The 23,070-nt window shown below is 55.7% G+C and overlaps 8 protein-coding genes and 1 non-coding gene across 9 annotated transcripts; 4 read left to right on the plus strand and 5 right to left on the minus strand.

The window, feature by feature from the left end:
- Positions 1-1,251: 1,251 nt before the first annotated feature.
- On the minus strand, positions 1,252-2,329 carry K437DRAFT_162716 (uncharacterized protein). Its single transcript, XM_013390109.1, has 3 exons — positions 1,832-2,329; positions 1,533-1,767; positions 1,252-1,461 (listed from the first exon to the last, which is right to left on the minus strand). Exons 1-3 carry the CDS (start codon positions 2,218-2,220, stop codon positions 1,384-1,386), a joined length of 702 nt encoding a protein of 233 aa, XP_013245563.1. The 5' UTR covers positions 2,221-2,329; the 3' UTR covers positions 1,252-1,383.
- Positions 2,330-2,831: 502 nt separating this feature from the next.
- On the plus strand, positions 2,832-2,933 carry K437DRAFT_t5. Its single transcript has one exon. It is a non-coding gene; the product is annotated as a tRNA-Arg (tRNA).
- A 211-nt stretch (positions 2,934-3,144) lies between these two features.
- On the minus strand, positions 3,145-5,687 carry K437DRAFT_253920 (cytochrome P450). The gene is made up of 6 exons (XM_013390110.1): positions 4,841-5,687; positions 3,951-4,769; positions 3,774-3,880; positions 3,676-3,685; positions 3,493-3,601; positions 3,145-3,389 (listed from the first exon to the last, which is right to left on the minus strand). The coding sequence occupies exons 1-6, from the start codon at positions 5,599-5,601 to the stop codon at positions 3,312-3,314; spliced, it is 1,884 nt and encodes a 627-aa protein (XP_013245564.1). The 5' UTR covers positions 5,602-5,687; the 3' UTR covers positions 3,145-3,311.
- A 679-nt stretch (positions 5,688-6,366) lies between these two features.
- Positions 6,367-8,340, minus strand: K437DRAFT_266389 (uncharacterized protein; the record flags this gene model as incomplete). Its single annotated transcript, XM_013390111.1, has 2 exons — positions 6,367-7,146; positions 7,222-8,340. 2 exons carry the CDS (start codon positions 8,338-8,340, stop codon positions 6,367-6,369), a joined length of 1,899 nt encoding a protein of 632 aa, XP_013245565.1.
- Positions 8,341-10,830: 2,490 nt separating this feature from the next.
- On the plus strand, positions 10,831-11,801 carry K437DRAFT_162864 (uncharacterized protein). Its single transcript, XM_013390112.1, has one exon. It carries the CDS (start codon positions 11,029-11,031, stop codon positions 11,548-11,550), a length of 522 nt encoding a protein of 173 aa, XP_013245566.1. The 5' UTR covers positions 10,831-11,028; the 3' UTR covers positions 11,551-11,801.
- Positions 11,583-13,663, plus strand: K437DRAFT_261153 (uncharacterized protein; the record flags this gene model as incomplete). Its single annotated transcript, XM_013390113.1, has 2 exons — positions 11,583-12,205; positions 12,277-13,663. The coding sequence occupies 2 exons, from the start codon at positions 11,583-11,585 to the stop codon at positions 13,661-13,663; spliced, it is 2,010 nt and encodes a 669-aa protein (XP_013245567.1).
- A 371-nt stretch (positions 13,664-14,034) lies between these two features.
- K437DRAFT_253924 (homoserine O-acetyltransferase) lies at positions 14,035-16,362 on the minus strand. Its single transcript, XM_013390114.1, has 2 exons — positions 15,144-16,362; positions 14,035-15,075 (listed from the first exon to the last, which is right to left on the minus strand). Exons 1-2 carry the CDS (start codon positions 16,276-16,278, stop codon positions 14,288-14,290), a joined length of 1,923 nt encoding a protein of 640 aa, XP_013245568.1. The 5' UTR covers positions 16,279-16,362; the 3' UTR covers positions 14,035-14,287.
- A 214-nt stretch (positions 16,363-16,576) lies between these two features.
- On the plus strand, positions 16,577-17,816 carry K437DRAFT_253925 (uncharacterized protein). Its single transcript, XM_013390115.1, has 3 exons — positions 16,577-16,724; positions 16,845-17,281; positions 17,422-17,816. The coding sequence occupies exons 1-3, from the start codon at positions 16,717-16,719 to the stop codon at positions 17,685-17,687; spliced, it is 711 nt and encodes a 236-aa protein (XP_013245569.1). The 5' UTR covers positions 16,577-16,716; the 3' UTR covers positions 17,688-17,816.
- On the minus strand, positions 17,769-22,838 carry K437DRAFT_253927 (uncharacterized protein). Its single transcript, XM_013390116.1, has 2 exons — positions 20,765-22,838; positions 17,769-20,667 (listed from the first exon to the last, which is right to left on the minus strand). The coding sequence occupies exons 1-2, from the start codon at positions 22,362-22,364 to the stop codon at positions 18,197-18,199; spliced, it is 4,071 nt and encodes a 1,356-aa protein (XP_013245570.1). The 5' UTR covers positions 22,365-22,838; the 3' UTR covers positions 17,769-18,196.
- Positions 22,839-23,070: the final 232 nt, after the last annotated feature.

Genomic DNA, 23,070 nt, shown 5'->3' on the forward strand with positions numbered 1-23,070 from the left:
AGCACGTGTTTCACATTGGGGTAATTGTCGCGGCATCGGCTGCCGTGGTCGCCAAGCCGTCGGCCACATGGCATCAACCCCCGGAAAAACAACACGGCGGAATTCCATGCAGCACACCGGCAGTGTGGCAACTGGCAAGTGCAACGGACACGGAAGATGTTGCACTCAAGTTGCTGTGTGATTTCCTTCAATGCTCTGATGCTGGTTAATTTTGTGCATGATTCTCTCTAGGCGAGTCAGCCGAAGAGACAAGAGACTGGCCAGAACCGCGAGAAAACACCTGTAATGCCAGAGTGACGTGACCAGAGCCCAGACAAGCGCATCCCAAGGATTTTAGCTTGTGATGCGGTGACGCAGCCTGCGTCAAGCTCTAGCAGGCGCTGCTAGGTACAGGACTGCAATGGAAAGGCTCTGTTCCTGGGGGTTTCCGGTCGTATGCGGTAACATTCCTTTTTGAGGGTATCACGCCGCAGGGAGGAAATTAGGTTTCACATTCACAATAAATTAAAATATAACATATCATATTTGCATGCTTCTTTCCATCTGTCATCATGAGTCAGGGGGCCATGTACGAACAGCGCTAAAATTCAAAATTGCGCAACAGACGCTGGGCGCCTGGACAGGTCGGCAGTTCCCCTACTATATGTATGTTTTACATGAAAGTTGTTTGTTCAAATGAAGACCAATCCGCCAACTGACGTTTCATCATCATCGATTGGCGAACTGGATCCTTCATCGAGTCTCGCGCTCACGACGGAGAGTGCCAACCCCGCCGTGTTCAGACCTTTGGAAACTGCTAACCTATACCTGCATGTACTACAACTCGAAAATTTGAGCGAGAGCTGAGAGGCTATGATATGTGAAGTTGTGAGGCGAAGAGCGGGAGCCTCCCATCGCCTCATCAATGTCTCGTCGTCATTCTGGCCTGCCGTCAAGAATCACAACTTAAAGCTGTACAATTTTAAAGAGCTTCTTAACAACGTTTCAATGCTGCTTTGGCGACGTGAGGTGCACATGGTCGTTCCCCCAGCGCCCACCTTACACTGGACGATAGCCAGTCGCTCCCAAGTTTCCAACCGGGAGACGCGTGATGCGACGCGGCTGGTGCAGGTGATGTGAAGTATCATGAACATGCCAAGGCCAGTAAGCCGATGGCTGCTGAAGATTTTGGCCCTCTGTCCTGTGTTGAAGGGTATTCTGGCACGTGTCCTCTGTCTGCTCGGTATGACATGCATGGGGCTTTCCGCCTGCATTGGTCCGCACAGATGTGCGAAAGGCCAGCTGAGAGCGATTGTGGGGCTTCCAATTTCAAAATAATACGAGCCGTGAGCGCTTCGTTTCCTCGTCCCAGGGTATGTCGTACGCTATATTGTAGTATGCTGCTTAGCCGAACATGACATCCGATCGAAGAACCCATTTGGTACCCTTTCGAGGCGGTCGAGCTTCATGGAGCATGCATGCCTGTCGCATCACGATTCATACCGACTCAGCTCCCGTCGCGACGTTGATGCAGCACGCATGCAGGGACTCACATTGCCATGTCGATGCAGCAGTGCACTCCCTCGCTCGAGCGGTGCCACGATTTCCCTGTCGCTGTCGCCTTTTCGGGAATGGTCTTTGTAGAACACGGTCTCGCCACCTTCAATGCCGTCTTCGATGCCCGACAAGTAGATGAGCAGAGTCCACTCGCTCTTTTTGCCGGTCTTGGGATCCGTCACAGAGTCATCGTAATGGGCGCCAAACAGCTGAGATGGAGAATAGCGGTAGCTGCCAGAAATAAAAGAGCGTCAGCCAATCTTCGGAGACGCCACAAGGAATGATGTGCACTCACACGCGAATGTTTGGATTCAGGCCACTCGCTGTTCTGCCATTGACCTTTGCCTCGCTGCCCACCCACCCTTGACAGCACTGAGCAAGTCCTGCTTCCCACAACTTTTCGGCAAAAGCCTGATCCTCAAAGCTGAAACGATCATTGGTACGATGAGCCTCTCCCTTTCGTGGCGGTGGCGAGGCGATGAATGTCAGCTGCGAGCAGGCGGTGATGAATGTCGCGCATTCTTTTGCCGTCAAAAAATTCCGCACAAGACACAGTTGGTCCGGGAGCAGCCAATCCACTGAGTCCGTGCTCAGTGGTTTGGGAAAGATCGAAGGAAAGGGGACAGACGACGGCGTGCTACATTTAGCGTCATCATAAGCCCGGCTTGACTTTTTACCTCGCATGGCGGCAATTACGCAGTGGACGTATGTGCATCGAGATTTCCAAGGATGTGCGTCAAGACAATTGGATGCTGCAAGCAGGCATCATCTCGTGCGGAGAGAAAACGGACAACGTGCGTAGAGGAAGCTTTGACCTGGTGATCCCACACCTCTCCAAGGACAAGGCCGCAAGAGTAACCTACCGTAGCTCCCGCATCCGCTCGGGACTAAGATTCCGGCGTTTAACGGTTACGAGATGTGATCTTGCTTGGCGTGACTTCCATCCGCCGCAAGGCCCTCTTGAACGAGTCGCTCCTCGTGGGAGAGATGATATTTTGTGTATCCCTCTTCGTTGCGATTTGGGATGACATGACGCCATTTAACGCAGTAACTGCAGACAGATCTGAGCGCATCTGTACTTGCGTCTTACATGCTGTATGGCTTTTGTCCTTTTTACGCCAAAGATTGTGCTTCTTGGTACCGCATAGCTGAATTCTACTCATTTCCGTCTCAAACAGGAAAATGCGCGGACAAGGGAGTAGTGAAAAAAGCGAGCAAAAGCTCAAGAGAGGAGACACTTGCAAACCTGGCCTCTCAAACTAGTTTTATAGCCTCTAGCATTGAGATAGTCATTGGGCCAATTGGCGCAATGGTAGCGCGTTGCTCTCCTACATGTGATGATTGCTTCATGCGCTTGGGGCAAGCAGAGGTTGCAGGTTCGACCCCTGCATTGGTCGTTTTTTTTGCTCCGTGTCCATTCTTGGCTTGCAGCATCTTGGATTCTCCCTCATCCGTTACATCAGCACTCAGACGTTGAGGAATGTCGTAGCAATCGGAACATTAGCATGCTGCGCGCTTCAGTTTCCCGTCAGGCAGACTCTGGATTCCCTTGTCGCATCTCGATTGCAAGCCTTGCCACCTCGCAACAGGTCAAGAAAGCTGGGCCAATTTCAAACACAAGTGTATTGGTTTCTCGTCATGTAGATTACGATCCTATAATATCACTCTCGTTCATGTCTCTTTGAAACGTTGGTTTAAAAGCTTGTGCTCGTTCATACCAAGTCAACACATCAAAAACGGCGTGGTGTGAAATACACCAAAGCGAAAGGAGGCAGTCAGACGCGCGAAATTCGCAGTGGCATTTGCGGGCCGGCTTTTTCTTGCCCGACGACGCGGGAACGCGTGACGAGTGACTGTCCAGATCAATGAGCCCAGTAGGCTATTCAGCGGCCGCGTTGGATGGTAGAGAGGCTGTATCTCGCGCAAAAACAAAAATGCACTCGCAACACGACTCACCAGCTTTGGCTCGATCGTCCACCCTAGAACACGCTCAAATCGGAACACGGACACAAGTTGCATCAACAGAACCTTGGCTTCGATCACTGCAAACCTGCTCCCAATGCAGCTGGAATCGATTCAGGGTGAGGGAGCGCATCAGAAAAGCGGGCGCCGCAGCACGTACTTTCGCAAGGTACTCACCCTCGTGGACCTATCCCAAGATGGTGAGAAAAGGCGATTCAGTCAGCATCCGCATCGTCCACAATATCGCGGACAAGCCGAGCGTAGCGTCAACCCACCAGCTATAAAAGTCGCGAGATGCAGGGGAAAGTCAAAGTCATTATTGACCTCCGTCGGCAAGTTGAACCATCTCTGCGGCCTAAACGCCAGCGCATCCGGGCCCCACCTGCGGTTTGGGTAATTCGGATGAAAGCGTGAGCAGAAGCGTAGATCAGTTCGCTGAAGAGAATACTTACACGTCTTCGCTCGTGTTGAGAAGCTCAATCGGAATGATGAACTCCATTCCTTTGGGGATCAAAAGCTTGTCGAACGTTCCCTTGCCATCCTCCCGAGGATAAGGTTTGCTGAGCGGGATAACCTTGTCCACTCTCGCTTCTCTCTGCAACGAAAAGACAGGTGGGGTAAGGCGCAAGGATTCACGCACGACCGCGTCGACCCAAGGCAGCGCATTGATCCCGTCGTAGCTCAGCTCGTTGCGGCCGGACATGTGCTCTTGCACTTCAGCGCGGACCTTGTCCTGCACCTCAAGGTTGCCCGCAAGGTAAAACAATATCCAAGACATGGCGGTCGCGGTCGTTTCGTGGCCAGCGAGGAGAAAGTTGGAAATCTGCGCAAGAATGTCATCATCGGAAAGGCGATTGCTGTCTTTGACATCGGACGACATGTTCGTCTTCATCATCTGATGCAAAATGTCTACCTTGGATCCGGCCGAGACATCCTCCCAGTCGCTTTTGCGCAGCTTGCCGTTCGCGCCCAGGCCATTTTCCTCCATTGTGCGGATGATCTGTTCGCGCTTGCGGTGGACGATGTCCAGCGCAACGCGGTTCATGCTGGCAAGTAACTTTTCCATTGCCTTCGTCTGGGGGTTAATTTGACGCCTCGCATACTCGAAGACAGAAATGTAGCGTCCCAGGATGAACAGAATGATCGATAGCGGGGAGAAATTCGACGATGCGCCTATGAGACTGTTGAAGCTCTCGGCCATTTCGTGTCCTGCCTGGCCGTCCTTCATGGCCATGGTGCCAAAGTCTTCATCAAACCCTGCTTCTCCGATGCTGCGGTGCAGAGAAATGCGGTGCGAAAATCAGGAGAATGCATCGTACTCTACTACGCACCGCTTGCTCACATGTCCAGCGTGGTGCGGCTGAGCCACCAGGTAATATCGGTGACTGGCTTGCCCGTGATGCTGGCTTTCGCCGCGAGTTCCGTCTGGCTCAGGGACATGGCTTCCTGAGTTCGTCCTTCAGTGCCATCGACCATCTCGCCCAGTTTGTCCGTCAGTCGTCGAGCATGCTTCCAAAAGATGGGCACCAGGTCCTTGATGGCGCTCGTGCTGAACGCAGGACTGAGCACCTTTTTCTGCGCCTTGTGGGCATCACCCTCGGCAACGATGATTCCTGGTCCGATCAGGCGAGCAAGAAACTCTCGATCGAGCACCGTCTTGGGGAAGTCGTACGATTGCGCAGAGGAGAGAATGTGTGAGATCGCGAGCGGATCGGCCACCAAGAGGCGGGGGCCGTACAGCTCTCCACGGTAGCAGATGACGGAGCTATTGAGCTCCTTGAACCACCTGCGCTGCGGCACGCCCATCACCGCCCCGTGGATCTCGGATGTATCTCCCAAGAACAGCCTGCCAGGTGTAAAGCTGCTCTTGGGCCGCGGTACATGTTGGAAAGGATCGGCGTGGAAAACGTGGAGGCGGACAAAGTGGTAGAGCGCCGTGCAGGAGACGCGAGCGATGACATAAGCGATCGCCACTACGGGCAAGAGTACGAGCACCGCTCCTGTGGTGAGGAATGGACGGTGCTGAATGCACATGCGCGGCATTGTCAGTGCATGCTGTGCCAAGCCCAGCAGGTATCGCTGAGAGTCGCTGAGAAGTGCCATCTTAGCGTAGTATATCGAGTCAGACTCTTTCGGCGCTTGAGCGTAAACAATTCTCAGATCGCAAAACCTATCGAAGGGAACTATCGAAAGCCGTTATCCGATACAAAATGCAGACAGGATGGAGGTACTTATATAAGTGCTTAACTCCGAAAGCCAATGGAATGCCGCTGGCGATATCAGTTGGTTCACCATTAGGAGGTACTTATATAAGTGCCTAACTCCGAAAGCCAATGGAATGCCGCCGGCGATATCAGTTGGTTCACCATTAGGAACTTGAGAAGTACCTTACAACAGTCGCAAACTCGCTAGGACTAATAATCGATATTGCAGCTGGATGCGAAGACGCGCTAGCAAAGCAAAACGCGACGGGCCGGTGGCTGATTGGTGAGTGTGGCGCCGTTGCGGGGTTAACCACACTCCACACCTCCCTGGCCCCTGGGTTTATTAACGTACCATAGAAAGCTCGGATTTCGAAGCAACCAATGGAAGATGTGGTTTCAGTGCTTTGGCTTGATTTGCCATCGCACGTAAGCACACCGACGCCGACCAAATGTGCAGTGGCAATCGACTTGCTGTCATGCTTTGCATTGCAGGTGTACAGAGTGTGCTTTGCGGCCTGTGCCCTCCCATAACCTGTGCATTTCCTACTTTCGCCGTCAACATGTTCCTCCTGATCTTCTCCATCTTCGCCTTTAGCCTCTGCCTCACCCTCTGACCTCTCCTGCTCTCGGCCTGCTTGGACGGGCACACTTCGCCGCGGCGTCACTAGTCCATGTCGAGCTCGGCAAATACCTCTCCGCCCGAGCTCATGCCATAGCGCTGCCCGTCTCTCGCGTACTCATCATCATCTTCGTCTCCATCGTCCTGGTCGCCACCGCCGGACGAGTTTGTCGAGCGGCCAGGCGAGTCGGCGTTGGTGCCTGAAGGAGACGTATGGCTGCTGCTGTGCCCGCCAAGCGTGGTGGTCGTGGACGAGCGCGTGACATCTTCCATCAAGTCTTCCTCCGGTGTCGTTTCTTCCGAGCCAGCACGCGCGTCCCTCGACAGAGGCAGTTTGCGCCCCACAGCCGAGCCGGTGGGCTGAGTCTGCAGAGCGGGGGTAACGCCTTGCGTGCGAGCATGAGAAGGCTTGTTCGGCTGCGGCTGAACTTGCGCTTGTTGCGCCTGCACCGTGGCCGGCGATGTAGCCGACTGCTGCTGGTGAAAGCCATTGGTAGTTGCAGGCGCCGTAGCGGGAGCGCTAGACTCGAGGTAGAGCTGAGAGAGATTGTTGAGCGGACTCATGCTCGGCGAGACACCGCGATCGCGCTGCTGTTGTTGGCGTAACCGCCTCCCCTCCATCAAGCGCTCGTAGTTAAAGACCTCAGACCCGAGCAGGCCGCTCGAAGGTGGGCTCACCGCCGCAGGCCACAGTGCCTTCTCCTCAGGCAGAGAGCGCGACTGAGAGTCCATGCCGACCAAGATGGCGGCCGCTTCCAGCAGCTGCACTTGCTGATGCTTGCTCAGCAGAAACTTGCTCGCCTCCTTCCAGTAGACAGTGTGTTCCTGTTTTTAAGGAGAGCCAAGAGTCAGTGGTGGTCACAGGTGCATCTATGACTAGCCACACCAGTCCGGACTCACCCAACGATGTTTAATCAAGCAGGACGGATGCCGGTACACCTTTGCGCAGGACTCGCAGCGATGCAGCAGCTGATCGACGCTCATACCATTGTAGATGACGTCTTCCCCATTGCCGGCCTTGGTGCCACTTGCAGCCGAGCCATCATCCATCGCCGAAGCGCTCGTGTCTGCGCTACCACGACGGCCGACCTGCTGGTGGTGTAGGTGCTTGCCTGCAGCGGCGGCGGCTTCGCTGTTTGCCTTGAGCTGTGCCAGGGCTGCCTGGCTAGGCGGCAGGTTCGGCAGGTTCGCATCGAGGATCGAGGGTCCCGTGCACTCGACACCAAAGTGCGTGTGTGTGCAACCCGGACTAACCATAGCCTTCTTGCTGGCGCTGCTCATCGGGATCGGCCGTGCTGTGGTGCCAGATGACGAGACCGAAGTGCCGTACCGCCCGTTTGTGATGCTGGTGGTCAGGAGCGGGCCAGAACGCGAGAGGGTCTCGGCCGCAGCGCCGAATGAGGTCGACAGATCTCCACCTACGCCTCCGCTCGGCAAGCGCACACCAGGTGACGCTCCGTACCGACTGACCGTACTTGGCGAGCGAGCGCGGTTGCCAGGAGCACCCGTAGGGATGGGCCGTGCTCCCGCTGCGGCATTGATCGTGTCTGCCGTCGATGCATGAAAGTGCGAGCCACTGGCGCCCTTCCGCATCTGCGCGCCGAGCGATTCTCTTCGTCTGCCTTTCGAGGGTACACACGACGGCAGCATAGCTTCTGCTTGTGACACTGGCGTGCTTTCCGCTGATGAGCTCCTGTTCGGGCCCGCCGCAAAGAAGCCTTTTGGCGGAGGGACAAATGTGCGCTCAGGTATCATGGTGATCGCCGGTGGCGCTGTCGCCGGACCATCGGCTTGCCTGTGGCCTGCATAGACGCTGCAATTGATGTGTGCTATCGGGGAGCCAGCTGGCGGTGCAAGTTCTCGCGGTGTCTGCGTGCGGTAGGTCGACAACAGACCCAGACCTTGCGCTGTCCCTTGATTGCTGTCTTGTGTTACCGCTGGCGACGCATTGCTGTTGCCTTCGGCTTGACTTTCGGCATAAGCAGCTGGGATGCCATTCGGCGCGAAGGCGCTGCTCATGGTTTTGACGGCCGGTCCCAGCAACGGTCTCGGCACTTCGAAGCAGCCAGCGGTCGCAGAGACTGTATGATCCTGGTCGTACCGGGAGAGTAATGGCTACTTCAGTATTTCTGCAATGACTGAGTCCAAGGATATGGCGTGCACGTGTGGCAGCGCGATGTCCAAAAAAGTTTGCGCCGCGTGTGTATTGTGCGAACGATGCGGGCGACCGAAAAAAGTTCACCCAGAGTGTTTCACGCCGTTCCGCCACATCCCGTTCCTTTCCTTCCCGAGACGATAAGAGGGCTGACGCGAGTACAGTAGGAAAGCTGTGCAGCAGGCACGCGGAGTGATCACCCCGTGTGCCTTTGCCCCCAACAAGGCCATGCTCCTCTACGAGCCAGCATCTTTCCTTGGTCTCAAGCAAGCGATGCATGCCTTCACATTTGAGTCTTAGCTTTTTGCACGTGTGGTCCCCCCACCACGCATCCTTCCAACAAATACGAGCAAGCAAACCACTGCTCTTACTCCACGCCGCCTCCATGCCCTGCTAATCTTTGCTCCTCGTCTGAATCGGCAGATCCTTGTTTATGCCATGATCGTTTGGCCCTTCATAAACGCCTCAAAGACGAGTAGTCGCGCTCCTAGTCACCCCCTCTGCTGTCTTTCCCGCGCCCATCCTCTGTTCCGCTCACGTCGAGGGGGATGACAAGTGGTACTTACAGCTGTGGTGCAAATCGGAGTAGCAAGCAGCAAACAAAAGAATCCTCCTCGTCAATCTGATCCGACGATAACAATAGCGCAGATTTGTGCGCTGGAGTCTGCCAGAGTCGTATGCCTGAGAAGCTTTTGCAACCTTGGTGAGGTGGAGGAGTCAGCGCCTTCCGCAATAACGTATTGGCGAGGCCGGTGCTGCGGGACAAAGTCGGACTTGCTGCCGCTGCTCCTTGCAATGAGACGGCGGGACGAATGCTGCGGCAATGCTGACACGACCTGGGAGAATGCACCTGAAGGATAGATGCAAAGAACCCCTTATGCCATGCATGTGCTGTGGTCGTGGACGCTTTGTGGGTAGGCTGCGATTTATGGGATGAATGAGAACAAGGCTAACGGAGTGGTCGAGCCGGTCACCCAAAAAAAGAAAAAAGTGCGGGCGGCACGCAGCGCGGGCACGGCATCAGCCGCTGTGGTAGTCGCTATGCGAGACAAGCGGCCGCGTGACAAAGGTCCACAAAGGGGGGGCACTTGGCTGTAGGGGAGACAGGCGACTGGAGCACTCAGCACAGCAGCGCACATGTCCAACGAATTGAATTTCCTTGTCGGTTTTGGTGGGGACTGACACAACCCTAAATTCAGAACGATGTACCCACACCGCCCACATGCACACAAACATTGCTTGCGGTGTGGCTGGGCCGCTTGGGGCTGGGCACCTCTTATCAGAGACATTCGACGAAAATTGAGTGAGCCTCAGCGGAAGGTCTGAGAGCGGCTTTTGCAGATAGAAGCCAGGGAGACGCAGAGTGCTCAACTGCAGCTCCACCCTACACTGGCAGTCAGGGCTTCCAATGCAAATCGCACACGCACGCATCCCGCCAAGCTTTTTCCCTTGGACATATATGTCTGCCGTTATTGCTTCCCTGCACCATCCACCGGAATTCGGGGAGGAAATATCCGGTTCAGGTTGCTGAAGGATCCCCCATGATTGTCTTATTTTTCGCCAATGCCTCAAACAATGCACAAATTCTTGGCATTCGCTGCAAAAGTGAGTCAACCAGCCAAGACTTGTCCAGGGCCGTTTGTTTCAATAATGCAGAAATGAAATTGTCGACGTGAGATCCAAGGAAGAAAGAAATGCGGGGAAACGGCGAAAGCTCCACGCGTGTTCCAGGAATCAGGATGTCCCTGCCTTTTTTTTTTCTCCAACGTTTTCCCGCCTACTGTTTACATACAGGTATGTGCTGGATAGATCATCCGAGGTTGGTACACTCGGCAGGGTCTGAGAGGATCCGCTCTTCGGAAGCTTCGGTAGTCTAGCTTATCTGCGGTCAGCAAGGCCTGTGCACTACATGCTGACTATTATTTGTCGGCCAGCGTTCATGCGCCTCGGATGATTTACAAACGTAGGATACGACGAGTATGACAGCGGATGTCCGACCAAGGATGCTTTCGAATTGCCGCTGACGAGTGGAAGCAGGAAAACGAAGTTGTAGACACAGCTAGCGCGTGTTTATACACAGAGTTGAAGACTCCCGGGTCGAGATTATTAGCTGGTTGCCTGGATTGAATAGTTCTTCCTTGACCTTCCCATCCCATCCTGTCCAGACTGAGTCTTGAGGATTTGAAAGGCTTCGGACTGCTGGCAATCACCAACGATTGATACTTCGCCGTTCTCTTGTATCGGTACCATGTAAAGGCTGGTGTTGGTCAGTTGTGTCTACTGCTGTGGTCAGCCGTCCTCCTCTGAGTTCGACCGTCTATGAGAGATCCCTCAATCGCGTGTTGCGTGCCTTGGGCGAATCGTGAAGGAAGAGGATGACCTTTTCTGATGACCGCACCGGCGCACCTATTCACACGCTATGACACGATGAACCCTTCCAGTCTTTAACAACACTTCGGCGTCTTGCCTTTTGTTCCTTTTGATCACAATAAACGATGGACAATTGGTTGCTTTTGCGTTCCCCTTGCACCCAACTCAGTCCCAAAAAATAAATGCCTTTGGGGGGAACGCACGCCTGTCAAAAAGCGCGGTGTGGCAGTGGAACCTCTGTGGTACGCCACACGACAGTCGGCCCCGCCTGTCGGCCGGAGTCCCGGGGCTGCGCAGCCACAACGAGAGAGTCGACGTTTGCCTTCTTCGCGCCTTCCACTCCGTCCTCAACCAACACCTTCGATTCTCCGTCCCTCGAAATTGGTCTAGCGTACTTTGTTCTCCGTTCTTCGCCACCTACCAACGCTCCTTGCAATTCTGGTCCACTCGGTAGCGGCCATCCAGTCCGGCAAACAAACAAGCTCCGTTCACTGCTTTATTCCCCGATCCTCTGTAAATTCTCGTGCTCTCTGCAGTCCTGCGCCGAGCACCGAAAGCTCCATTCCGCAGTTCCCTATCAGCTGGTCATCGTCCAACAAACAGCTTCTCGCTTTTCTTTCAACTCACAACCAAGAGCAGACCTTACCACTCTTTGTCAATCGCGCGAGCAGAAATCTCGACTGACCATAGCTTCCGGTGTATAGTCTAGGCGTTCAACACCTACCCGAGCGCCGCTATGACCATCTCCACAGCAGCAGCATCTTCACTGTCCACGTCATTCCAAGCGCCGCCACAGCGAGCGCACGCCAGCCTTCGCACAGGTGGGGCTGCCCAGCAAGCTGTATCCTTTGACCCACCATTGTGGCTTCAAAGGCAGGAATGGCTGCTCACGACGCTGCGCAACAACAATGCCAAGACTATCCTCGACATTGGCTGTGGGGAGGGGAAAGTTCTTGCTGCCCTGGCAAGACCTCCGCTTCATGTCGACGGTTTCCCGCTCGAGAGGTTCCCCAATCTCGCTGAACAAGCAGCTTCCTCCACGGCTGCCATGGGCTCTTTACGCATAAGCAACGAGGTGCAGCCAACAGCAGAGGGCAAGTATCTGGAATCTCCCAGACTCCCTTCCAATCATTGGATCTTTCGAGCGCCAGAGCTGTCACCGAGCAAGCTCACAGGCTTGGACATGTCGGAGGAGGACTTGGGCGATGCCAAAGCAACAATCGAGAACGTCATCATGCAGGTGGAGAACAGCTCCGAGGAGGTCCGCTGGGATCCGATCTGCGTATCATTGCTCAAAGGCAACCTCGCGCAGTACAATGAAGCGCTCAAACGCTACGATGCCATCATTGCAACAGAAGTGTGAGTTCGAGCCTGCAGTTTCACTTCATCGATGGAACAACATAAGCTCATCGCTCAGATCTACACGACAGTATCGAGCACCTCGACGAAGCCATCCTGCACGCATTCGCACCCTCAGTGCTCGGCCGTCTCCAGCCGGCCCTGTGCTTGATTACCACACCCAACTACTCCTTCCATGTGCACTTCAACCGTGACCCCGCAAAGGAAGGGGAACCTGGGTTCCTTGATCCGACAGGCAAGACTGCGCGACGCTTCCGTCATTCCGACCACAAGTTCGAATGGACGACATCAGAATTCCGGCAGTGGTGCAACCGGGTGGCGCAAGAATATGGCTACGATGTCGAAGTAAGCGGCGTAGGGCAGGCAATCTATCCTGCGGGCGTCAAAGCAGAGGAGAGGGCACGGGCCAAGGATGCAAGCGACGAAATCGGGGTGGATATCAATTCCGATGACGAGGACTCGATCAAATTTGCAAGTCAAGTTGCGCTCTTCAAGCGCAAGCAGCGCAACCGCTCGCCCAAGGTAGACGCTGCTGGCCATGAGGATGAAGGGTCTTCAGCCTCGCTCAGCAAAGACATGAGCGCCTCTACTTCTGAGAGCGAGAGTTCAGCCTCCAGTCGTCGGCCATCTCTCCGAGGTGGGCGCAGGAGGGCCAGATCACGGCAGCCCGAGCATCTGCCATTCCTCAGCGACATGTCACGCACGCCGGATGCAGTGCACCAGGCGATCTTCGAAAGTAGCGACACGAGCCCACTCGAGTCATCCATATCGACGTTGCACTCTTCCACCAGCGAGACCAGCCCCGGGCGCGATGCCGATCTGTCGAGCTCAGTGGCCAGCCTGAGGAAAGATGGCTCCCCTTGCAGCGTGCATCAGCTCATCTACGAACGTCACTTGCCTGGCTATTTGGACGGAGATTGGTCCACGAGACATCGAGCCGGCGAAGACCCCCGAGCCGGCGGTGCAGTCACTGCGTCTCCTGCAGGCGCATTCGACAAGTGCGCAGAGAACATCAAAGAGGAAGTGCTCGACCAGATGGATGCGCTGGCGTCACCATTGATAGCAGGCGATCAGAAGTTCATTGCTGCACGCCTGTGGGACATTTGGATCGACACTCGAGTGCGCCTTGCATGCGAAGGACGCTTGAACGCACTCGTGGAAGCACTGCAGCTGCGTTCTGCGCCTTCGTCCGCGTTCGACACGCTTGGTGGCATTGGCACGATCGTCGGCACATCACCGAACGGCGATTGGACACTAAGAATCGCCACAGAGGCAGCGATACGCAGCGCATCAGCGGCGGGCGCTGCAGGCGCCAATGACCTCTGGCTGTTCCACAAGGGCGCGCAGCTGGGCGACTGGGAATTGGCGCCTCCCAGTGACATGCACGCAGGACCTGCAGAGGCCGTGCCTGTCTCGCGTGCAACTGGGTCACGCGAGTCAGCCACTAGTTGGGAGTGACGCCTTAGCAGACACTACGAAACATCACGACATTTGTGCATTCAACGACAGTAGGCAGCGGAGAAACATACAAGGAACCTATCAGCAGCCCAGAAGGAGCAAAATGACCAAAACAGATCTGACTCAGATTCGTTTGATAATCCTCTCACAATCTTATTCTTCAACATGAACGTTATGCCACGAACACGGACCCCTTTAAGGAAGGCAGATTTCCTCTGCTCGTCACAAGGATCCATTCTGCTCCACTCTTGAAGCCTTTTGTGGTCCACGCCACCCATCAATCGATCCAGTACACGACTGGCCTTATTCATGTCAGGCCGTATTCTGTCGCACTACCTCCCAGCCCAGCGCCCATTCGCGCACAAAATTTGTACTTCTCGCCATTCCTACAACAATACACGTGTGCCATGGCTCATGCGTTTTCTCCTTAATCTAGCTGGATGGAATTCTTATCATTGTGTAAAACAATACGGCTCCAACCACCTTACACAGTTCCTTCACGAAAGGAAGCCGCGCACGCTCTTACCCACAGAAGCGGTGTCGAGTCTGTTGCAAAGAATGGGGTGGGCGATGCATCCAGCAGTAGCTCGGACAAAACACCATAACGAAAACGCCTCAACAAACTCACAAGAAACTGTCATGACCGTGCGGCGCGTCAATCTCGTAGTAGCTGACCTGCTCGTTGCCGATGCGCCTCAGGCATTCCGCGAGCTCGCGCTGCTGCTCGACGGGGAAGAGGATGTCGCTCTGCACGCCGATCACCAACGTCGGCTTGTCGCGCAGGTTGATGAGTCCGCGCGCGAGAGCGGGCACGTAGGCGTGCGCCGAGGGCGAGTAGAGCGTCGAAATGTGCTGCCGCTTCGCTTTGGCATGGTTGCGCTTGCCGACAACCTGCGGCATCAGCAACTCTGCTTCTTGCTCGGCTTCGTCCTGCTCTTCCTCCTCCGCCTCGATCGCGTGCTGCAGGTCCTGCAGCACATCTGACTCCTTTTCGCCCTTCTCGATGCGCTCGCGAATCATCTTGCGGCGCTCCAGATCTCGCAGCGCGTAGTCACTCATGTCGAATAAGTCCATGGCCTTGGAGATGTAGATGAGCGAGTTTGCATCGTACTTGAGGCAGAACTGCTCGCCCTGGTGATCAAGATACGTCTCGATCAGAAAATCAGGGCACAGCGCTGGATCTGCTTCCAGCGGCGCAGTTGCGCTGGTAGTAGAAGTAGTGGAGCTAGCAGACGATGGGGGATGTGGCATGCTGGGTCGCCGGCGCTGGCGACCGAATCGTTGCTCCCACTCTGGGCCCGAGCGGTACGTGATGGTGGCGATCTGTCGCGCAAGTTTCATACCTGTATGAGGTGGCAGCTGGCCATCGTCATAGTAAAAGCCGCGGTTCCAGTTTGGGTCGGCCATTAGCACTGCCAAAGGAACGTGCAAATTGATGCGTCAGGTCCCTCCTTCGCGATGCTTGCTCTTGCAAACTCACCGCTCCGTTGGGCATAGCGCAGTGCAATGCTACTTGGTGCGCTCCTTGCGCATCCACTGATACTGACCACTTGGCCGACACGCTCCGGGGCAAGGTGGGCCGCAGCGATACTCTGCATTCCACCCATGCTGCTTCCCACGCTCGCGTACAGGTGGTCGATCCCCAGATGATCCAACAACAGGAACTGCGCCCGCACCATGTCAAAAACGCTCAAAATGGGAAAGCGCGTACCCCACGCTCCGTCCTCGCCCTCGCTCTTTCCCTCTTCGACCGGATAAGGACTGCTTGGACCGGTGGACCCATAGCAGCCTCCGAGCACGTTGGTGCAGATGACAAAGTACTTTTCCGTATCAAGAGCCTTGCCCGGCCCGATAAAGTCCTGCCACCATCCCCTGCTCGGGTTCTGCGGCGTTGACGCGGCGTGGCTCGACGCGCTGAGACCAGTGTGGAGGAGGATGACGTTATCTTTGGATGGCGAGAGCTCGCCCCATGTCTCGTACGCCAGTTGGAAAGACGGGAGAACTCCACCATAGTCTAATGCCAAAGGTTGTGAGTGGTGGAACAGCGAATAGCCGGAGACCACATTGGAGTATACAGGCTCCTTGACGCCCTGGGTGCTGCCTTGCCCTGCACTCGTTGCTGCCGAGGCATCAGCAGCAGCGGAAGTGGAACGTTTGAGAAGCGGCGCTTGCGAGCGCAGCTTTTGCGCTCGGGCCTCGTTGGCGTCCAGACAAGGGAAAGCCAGAGAAGGGTTCACGGACGATGTCCCTGGCGATTCTGTGGAGGAAATGGTGCTGGTGTCTGATGCAGAGCGACGGTGCTGCTCCGTCGTTTGTGCCGCCGCTTGCACTGCTCTCTGTCGAAGCCTTTCACCTCGCGCCTCATTTGCGTCAACGCATGGGAAGGACGGAACCTGACTGCGTGAAAAGCTAGCGGCAGTCGCGCGCGAAGTCGAAGTGAATATCCCTCGCGCCATGGGCGAAGCTTCCATAGGGGACTGCCAAAGGACATCCTTTCTTGTGCGTCGCGCGAATGCCCCATGACCTGATCCGAACACCTTACCGATGAGCTCCATGCCCCCCTCCGCGGCAGGCAACGATGCCGCAAGCGGCCTAGCAGCACGAGCCAGCGACATGGTCCGGCAAGCTCGGATCCCCGTGTAGCCCCTGAGATTTTAGAATGGTCTATGCGTTTGTTGCGATATGCTCGTCCTTATGCGAAGGAGGGGTCCATTCGAAGGAGGCTGTAATGATGGGACTGGTTCATAGTCGGAGTTAACAGGATGGCGTGCTGATCCTGACTACGGGACCATGCAGACTGCGGTAAGGTGCCTGACTACAGTTTTCTTTTTCTTTCTTTCTTTATTTCTCGCTGGAAGAGTATTTAAGGATGGTGCTTGGATCACTCGCCCTGACACCATCAGCACATGCATGGTGCTGCTGACTATCTGCATGCTCTATGGTTCTACATCCCGGGGATGCCGCTGTGAAGAGTTGACTGAGAGAGCCCTCCCTTGACCGTGCCGAATCCCTTCACCGACTGATCAGAGAGGGAGAGAGATAACGCCGGCAAGATGGTGCAGTGAGTGATGTGTTAAGTCACAGTGACTTTGTCGGGGATGCTGCTGACGTGGGCCATGCTCTTGTACTTCCTTTCTCGCCGACAACTGTGCAACCTGCCTACTGATGGTATCATGGTCAGCGCTGATGCTGCTACTATCCCGGATGGGGTAAAGTCGAAAGCAGAGTTCTATGACCATCTCCACGCACAGCTCAGCTCCCTGTTGGACGGCCAACGAAACTGGGTGACAAATTTGTCCAATGCATCCTCCATCATCTATGCCTCCCTCAATCGCTTTCAGCAACGCCTCGCAAAATCGCAACAAGGCTACCAGGCAAAAACGGTCAACTGGGCCGGCTTCTACCTCCTCTCGCCCCTCTTTCCCACCTCGGATGCCCCCGCTTCCTCCGTTTCCTCAACCACCAAACCACTTTTGAGACCGACCCTGTGGCTTGGACCATTTTGCGGCTTACCAGCATGCCAGAAGATCAATAGCGTACCTGGGAGAGGCGTCTGCGCTGATGCAAGCGCTTTGCTGCCGCCGCGGGCGGTCCGTGTCGATCGCACGGACGATTACCGTGAGTGCATTTCCTTCGATATACCGGTGACCGTTCCGCACATGTCACACTCGGCGTACCTGACCATTTATCTATGTCTTACCGTTTCTCCTTCCCAAACTGTGAATTTACGCCCCCCACTGCTTGCTCCCCTCTCACAGCTGGTCACATCGCATGCGACAGCGCCTCACAGTCCGAGATCGTCATCCCGCTCGTCATTTCGCGCTCTTCGCACCTCTCGCGACAGCACGTCGACGCGCTCTCCAGTGTGGAAGTGCCGATCGAATGGCAAGGCCGTGGCAACGACGACGAAGTCATCATTGGTGTATTGGATATCGACTGCGAGCAGGTTGAAGGTTTCGATAAGGACGACGAAGACGGTCTGACAAGGATAACTAAGCTCATCGCCACCAGTTGTGACTGGTAGGCGCACCCAAATTTGAAGCTTACCCAATTCCATTCTCAGCATCGTGCTTCCTAAGAATCAAAGATTGTATAGAAATATGTAGATGTTTTCTTTCGGGACTCGTAATAAGCTACACTAAAAGTATCTAGAAAGAGTGACAAACGAGTCTTCAAAATGTCCGACAGTCCGCGCGAACAGGGCTAGAAGATGGGGGGCTTAGATGTTCGCGAAAAGATGCATGGGATACAGTCGGATACGTGCGAGGTTCGGGAGAAGGGATTAAACCAAGGCAGGCCCAGTCCAGACGAGTCAATCGAGGACGGTCAGAGAGATGAGGGGAAGGAATCGTGCTTGAAGGTCGGAGCGTGAGTCTGAAATGCTAGGCGGTGTCTGGATTGCGAAAGCCGGTGCGAAAGGTGGCCCCCCACAAAGCGACTCTTGAAATAGATGCGGTCGGGTATACAGTGCGTCGTTCTCGCGTGCTGGTATACGCTGCTGATGTGTAAAGATCGTCTCTTTCTCTCTTGTTTTTATTGCGGTAAGTTGCCTGAGTAGCTGAAAGTTGCAAGCAGCCTTTCGATGTACTCGTCGGACGGCGCCTCGCCAATCTGTCCCATGAACTGACCGCTCTGGGTCTGCATCATGCCGTCGCCGCCACCACCGCTCAAGTTGAGCTGCAGACTGTTGGACGTAGGCAGGCCAGCGTCCATGCCGGAAGACTGAAATGTCGGCATGGACTGGCTGGCAGTGAGAGGGTACGAGGTGTAGGCCTGTCCTTGCGAATTGGTTGGCTGTTGCGGATGCTGCTGCGCTCCATGCGCCTGCACAGCAAAGTCAAAGACGACCGGCGACGTCAGATCAAAGCCCTGCGCGGCCCAGGCCCTGGCGAGTCGTTCGCGCTGCGCCTTGGCATCCTCCTCAACCGGCATTGGCGGCGGCTCCAGCGGCGTCTGCACGACTTGAGGGAAAGGAGTGATCGGCGTGCGCATGGCACGCTGTTGCATCATGCCCCATGCGCCTACACTGAAGTCAGTCGAGCCCGTAGACGGACCAAGTGAGGCGCTCGCATGGCCGGTCAGGTCAATGTCTTGGTGCCTGCCTTGTTGAAGGTGTAACGGCGTAGGGGGGATGGTGACGACCAGGTTGGGCTTGTTGATCGACATACCTCTTTTGCGGAGCAGAGTAGGCATCCCAACTTCTGCCGCAGACTTGGTCTCCAGGCCTTGAATGCCAAGAGGCGCGGGTGAGTACAGATGAGCATGCGCTTCGACACCCAGCTGCTTCGATCGATGAAGTTGTTGTTGTTGTTGATGGTATTGCTGTTGTTGTGCAGGCATCGCATTGGCGGCAAGAAGATGCAAGTTGCCAGGCGCGCTATTGGTGGCCATCATGCCAGTGGAACTAGCAAGGGCTCCTTGCGTAGTGACATTTTGCAGAAGCGAACTGGAGTTTGTCGAGGACGTGCGAAGAAGCCTACTAGCTTCGTCGCTCCTCGGCGAGCTCTCGGTGTAAACGACCTGCGGCACATTGAGCTTCATTGCGATCGACTGTGCCGCTGCGGCGGCCGTCGCATCGTTGTCCCTCCTCACGTTGTTAGCGCGCTCAGACGAAGCCTCGAACGGCAACGCCTTGGTGGCAGCAAAAGGGGACGGAGAGAGGCTGCAGACGCTTGCGGTGGGCGAAGGGCGTGCAGAGCCCATGAGGATGCTGACTTGCGGTGTGCCGGCCTTCGTACCGAGGCTCTCGACGCACTCGAGGTCCCAGGCGATGACGAGGACTACATCGCCAACAGCGCTGCCAGGGCTAACGTGCTGGTCGTCTTCGCCGTGGAAGACTGCTTCGCGAGAGCTGCGCGCCTTGTCTTCTGAGGCGATGACAAACTCTTGAATAATCGTGACGCCAGCAACGGCCATACCGAGCGCGGCGCGCTCGCTGGGCTCTTTGCCGAATGATGGCGACGGATTGCGCTTGTTGTAGACGTTGACCGGGTGGCTGCGGCTGAGGAAATCAGCCCAGAAGTCTGTGGCAAAAGGCGCTTGGTGACAGAAGTTATGCCGCTTGGCATCATCACCGCCAGACGTGCCAGTGTTGTTGCTGCTGGCGCTGCTGCTGCCACCGTTATTTTTGAGCCCTGCGATCCGACGCGGTGCCTCGAGAGGTTCGACGAGCGACAAGACGCGCTTGCCATGCGAGTAGACGGTCGTGACGCTGGTCAGACGGTATTCCTGCAAGCTGGTCAGCGAGAGTTGCGTGCTGAATTGGTCGAACTGCGGCAGGAAGACGTCGGCGCGGGGCACGGAGAGAGGGACGTGAATGTAGAGGAACTGGCAGGGTAGACGCTGGTACATCTCCGCGAGTTTCGGATACCTGATGTGGCCTAGACGGATGGCGTCCATCGGCATGCGCGAGGTGATCGTCGTGTTGTTATTGCCGCTGGTCGCACCGTTGGTATCCAAGGACGAGTAGACGTGCTTGTCCTCGCTGTCGCTGCAGTGGACCCAGATGGAAAAGCTGGCAGGCAGGATGGAGCACGGTGTCTGCTTTGTACCTTTGTCGAAGGGTGGGAGAAGCTCCAGGTTGCCAAAGGCGTTGGTCATGGAGCCAGTGGCTGAAACCGGAGTGCTGATACCGGGTAGGTTGCCACTTCCGTTAACGTCGTGCGGGCTGTAAGGTGAGAGGAGACCGCCAGAGGCGATGCCATCGTATGCGGTGAGGCCTGTCAAGCCACCGTACCCGTAGCTAGCGAGCATTTGAGCATACATCATGCCTCCAGCGGGAATGTAGAAGTCTTCCTCAGTCTTGGGCTCCGCAATGAGCTGTTGGAACTCAGGATCGTCCTTCTTGACATTCTTTAGCACCTGAATATGACTCGAGACTTGTTTCCTCGTGCGCGATTTGCCTGTCTTGCGCTCAATGTAATCGGCAATGAGCTCATTGCGCCCACATGGCTTACCGTGGACCAAGACCTTGCGGCGTCCGAGTTTGGGAATCATGCGGAGGGCTGTATCGCCGCATTCACGGGGCGGGAGGCGGGTCATAAGAATCAGCTAAGGATTCAATGTAAAAGCATCGTTGGAAGTGTTGCAATGTATGCTCACCCTCCCAGAAAGCGACCTCGACATCATCGGGCCAGACATCAGCCGCGGTATTGGTCGGTGCCTTTGCGCTCTTCTCCACCTCCTCCGCCTTGCTGACATTGGCACTTGCACTGACCGAAGTGGGGATCGAAATGGTGGTGGTAGGCGGCCTGGGGACAATGGTGATGAATGGCGAGCCGCTACGGGGCGAGTCCTTCTGCTGCTGATTCTGCTTTGAGTCTTGTTTGTGTGGCTCAGGCTGGATGTGGAGCTGCGGCTGAGATGAAGGTTTCAATATATCACCATCAGAAGCGCTGCGTGCGACCATCAACAGTTCTCCCGCGTTGAAGCCTGAGAGTAAGCCACTATTCAGAGCACCAGAGAACGAGAGGCGTCTGTTGGCTGTGCGAGCAGCCTTCGCAGCCGAATCCTCGTTGTCGTCGTCTCCATCCTCTGCGACGTCACCGTTTGCGCTGGAGCCGACACTGCGATTTTTGCCACTCTTTTTCAGACGGTCACCCAGGGTGCCGTTGCCGCCATCGATGCTTGTGTTATTGAAAGAACGCTGAAGGCCGAAACTGACACCACCAGAAGACATGATGGTCGTGCTAGGAGTGTCGTTGATCGAGTTCTCACGGTGGCCGCTGAGCTCGCTATACGTGCCTGCGCCACGGCTGCTGCAGCTGCTGCCGCCGGAAGCTGCCTCAACACTGTTCATGAGCTGACGCTGCTGCATCTGCTTCCAGATGTTTTGATTCGGAGGCGTCTGCTGCAGTAGTTGCTCGAGCGTCAGCTCTCCGCTTTCGACAGGACCGTTGCTGTGTGCGCTGGCTTGATCTGGCTGAAAGGACATGCGCCGACGTTTGCCGTCATCCTGCGATGGTGTGCCGTTGAGTGAACTGTAATCAAGTTGTTGACTTTGGCGCTGCGCTTGCTGGCCCCCAGAGGCACGGTGACCGACGTTGGGCGAAAGGCTGACGGTGAGACGCGGCGGTGATAGCAAGAAGCCAGGGCTGCTACCAAGAAGCGGAATGTCTTCCGAGGCCTTTCTGTTGCTGCCGTCGGCTCCGCCACCCCTTGTCGTCAGAGTAAATGCGCCATTGTCGCCCGCAAGATTGGATGCGGAGGACTGCATTTGCGTTGGCATGAGTGGCTGCAGGCTATGTCTGCGACCGTCTGATCCGTTGCGAGTGTGGCCAAGCCTCTTGCCGAGGCTGACAGCGCTGCTGGTCATGCCGTTGTTGCACCCCATAGAGTTGGACATAGCGGAGGGAAAATCAAGTGCGGCAGCAAGGGACGAGGCATCGCACGCACTCGCACTCTTGGGTCTCTCGGTAGGTGGATGAGAAGCGAAAATCCAGGAAGAGGCATCATCCGCGTCGCCTCCACTGGCGGTGAACGAAGCAAAAGCAGCGCTGGCGGTAGAGATGGACGCAGGCAGGAAGAGATCATCCTTTGCCAGGTTGCTAAGGTTGCCCGATGGCAGCGTGTGTGTCCCGTTGTCGGGCGTGCAGAGATGGCTGCTCGTCCCGGTCGACGAAGAGCTGGTCGATTCGGACGAGGTCGGGGATGGAAAGAGATTGTTACGAACCGCATTCGGCGAGGAAAGCAGGGTGTCCATATTGGACAGTGGGACTGGTGTCCAAAGTGTCGCGATTTGGGCACGATGAACCTTGATGAGGGTGAGTATCCGTTAGCCTGAGCCGAAAGGAGCGTAGACGATAGAAGCGACGAATCACAAGAACGGCGCAGGGAAAGTAGATGATGCACAGCCGATGGCTCGGTGCCCCCACGAAGAGAGTTGGTACCACGGTTGAATGTCGACAAACGACGATAGATGGAAGCAGGCAGCTAGCGACAGAGGCGGCGCTATCAAAGCTGGCCGTGACGCTGCAAGTGACATGCGCAGAACATGTACAAGATGAAGCAAAAGAGAGGAGACCTGGGAAGTCGATTGGGAGCGTTGGAGGTAGCAATGATGGTACAGAAGAGGGAGAAAGAGACGGATCAGTTTTGGATGGAGTACGGTTGGATGATCAGCGTAAACAACACCCGCTAGAACTTGGTAACGAACGACGCAAAAGACGAAAGAGAGCACGGACCATCGCATCAATGCGTTAATGCACAGCTGACGCCAGGATGCACGGGACAGCAGGCAGCCTGCACCCCGTGGCATGGATCGGCCAACCCCGATCCTGCTCTTGGGCAGTGACACAGCGAGCCCTGCTCCTCCTTCCTTTGGGTTACTCTCCCTTGCACGGGGTGCACCGACTGTAGATAGATCTGCGAGGCCAAAAGCACATGTTTTCTTCTTCATCCAGCATGGT

This window comes from Tilletiaria anomala (assembly GCF_000711695.1).
Source record: "Tilletiaria anomala UBC 951 chromosome Unknown K437scaffold_7, whole genome shotgun sequence".
Taxonomy (NCBI): Eukaryota; Fungi; Basidiomycota; class Exobasidiomycetes; order Georgefischeriales; family Tilletiariaceae; genus Tilletiaria; species Tilletiaria anomala.

Excerpts from the sequence above, each read along its gene's own strand:
- K437DRAFT_253924 (XM_013390114.1), bottom strand. The coding sequence starts at position 16,278 with ATGTCGCTGGCTCGTGCTGCTAGGCCGCTTGCGGCATCGTTGCCTGCC. Across the intron at positions 15,076-15,143 it reads GCGCTATGCCCAACGGAGCG|TGCTAATGGCCGACCCAAAC; the intron begins GTGAGTTTGCAA and ends TTCCTTTGGCAG.
- K437DRAFT_162864 (XM_013390112.1), top strand. The coding sequence starts at position 11,029 with ATGCCTTTGGGGGGAACGCACGCCTGTCAAAAAGCGCGGTGTGGCAGT.
- K437DRAFT_253927 (XM_013390116.1), bottom strand. The coding sequence starts at position 22,364 with ATGGACACCCTGCTTTCCTCGCCGAATGCGGTTCGTAACAATCTCTTT. Across the intron at positions 20,668-20,764 it reads CGAGGTCGCTTTCTGGGAGG|CCCTCCGCATGATTCCCAAA; the intron begins GTGAGCATACAT and ends GCGGCGATACAG.
- K437DRAFT_253920 (XM_013390110.1), bottom strand. The coding sequence starts at position 5,601 with ATGGCACTTCTCAGCGACTCTCAGCGATACCTGCTGGGCTTGGCACAG. Across the intron at positions 4,770-4,840 it reads AGCCGCACCACGCTGGACAT|CATCGGAGAAGCAGGGTTTG; the intron begins GTGAGCAAGCGG and ends TCTGCACCGCAG. Across the intron at positions 3,390-3,492 it reads GGACGATCGAGCCAAAGCTG|TCACTCGTCACGCGTTCCCG; the intron begins GTGAGTCGTGTT and ends TGATCTGGACAG.
- K437DRAFT_253925 (XM_013390115.1), top strand. Across the intron at positions 17,282-17,421 it reads CGATCGCACGGACGATTACC|CTGGTCACATCGCATGCGAC; the intron begins GTGAGTGCATTT and ends CCCCTCTCACAG.
- K437DRAFT_162716 (XM_013390109.1), bottom strand. The coding sequence starts at position 2,220 with ATGCGAGGTAAAAAGTCAAGCCGGGCTTATGATGACGCTAAATGTAGC. Across the intron at positions 1,768-1,831 it reads CTGAATCCAAACATTCGCGT|CTACCGCTATTCTCCATCTC; the intron begins GTGAGTGCACAT and ends TATTTCTGGCAG. Across the intron at positions 1,462-1,532 it reads TGCTGCATCGACATGGCAAT|GCATGCATGCTCCATGAAGC; the intron begins GTGAGTCCCTGC and ends GTGATGCGACAG.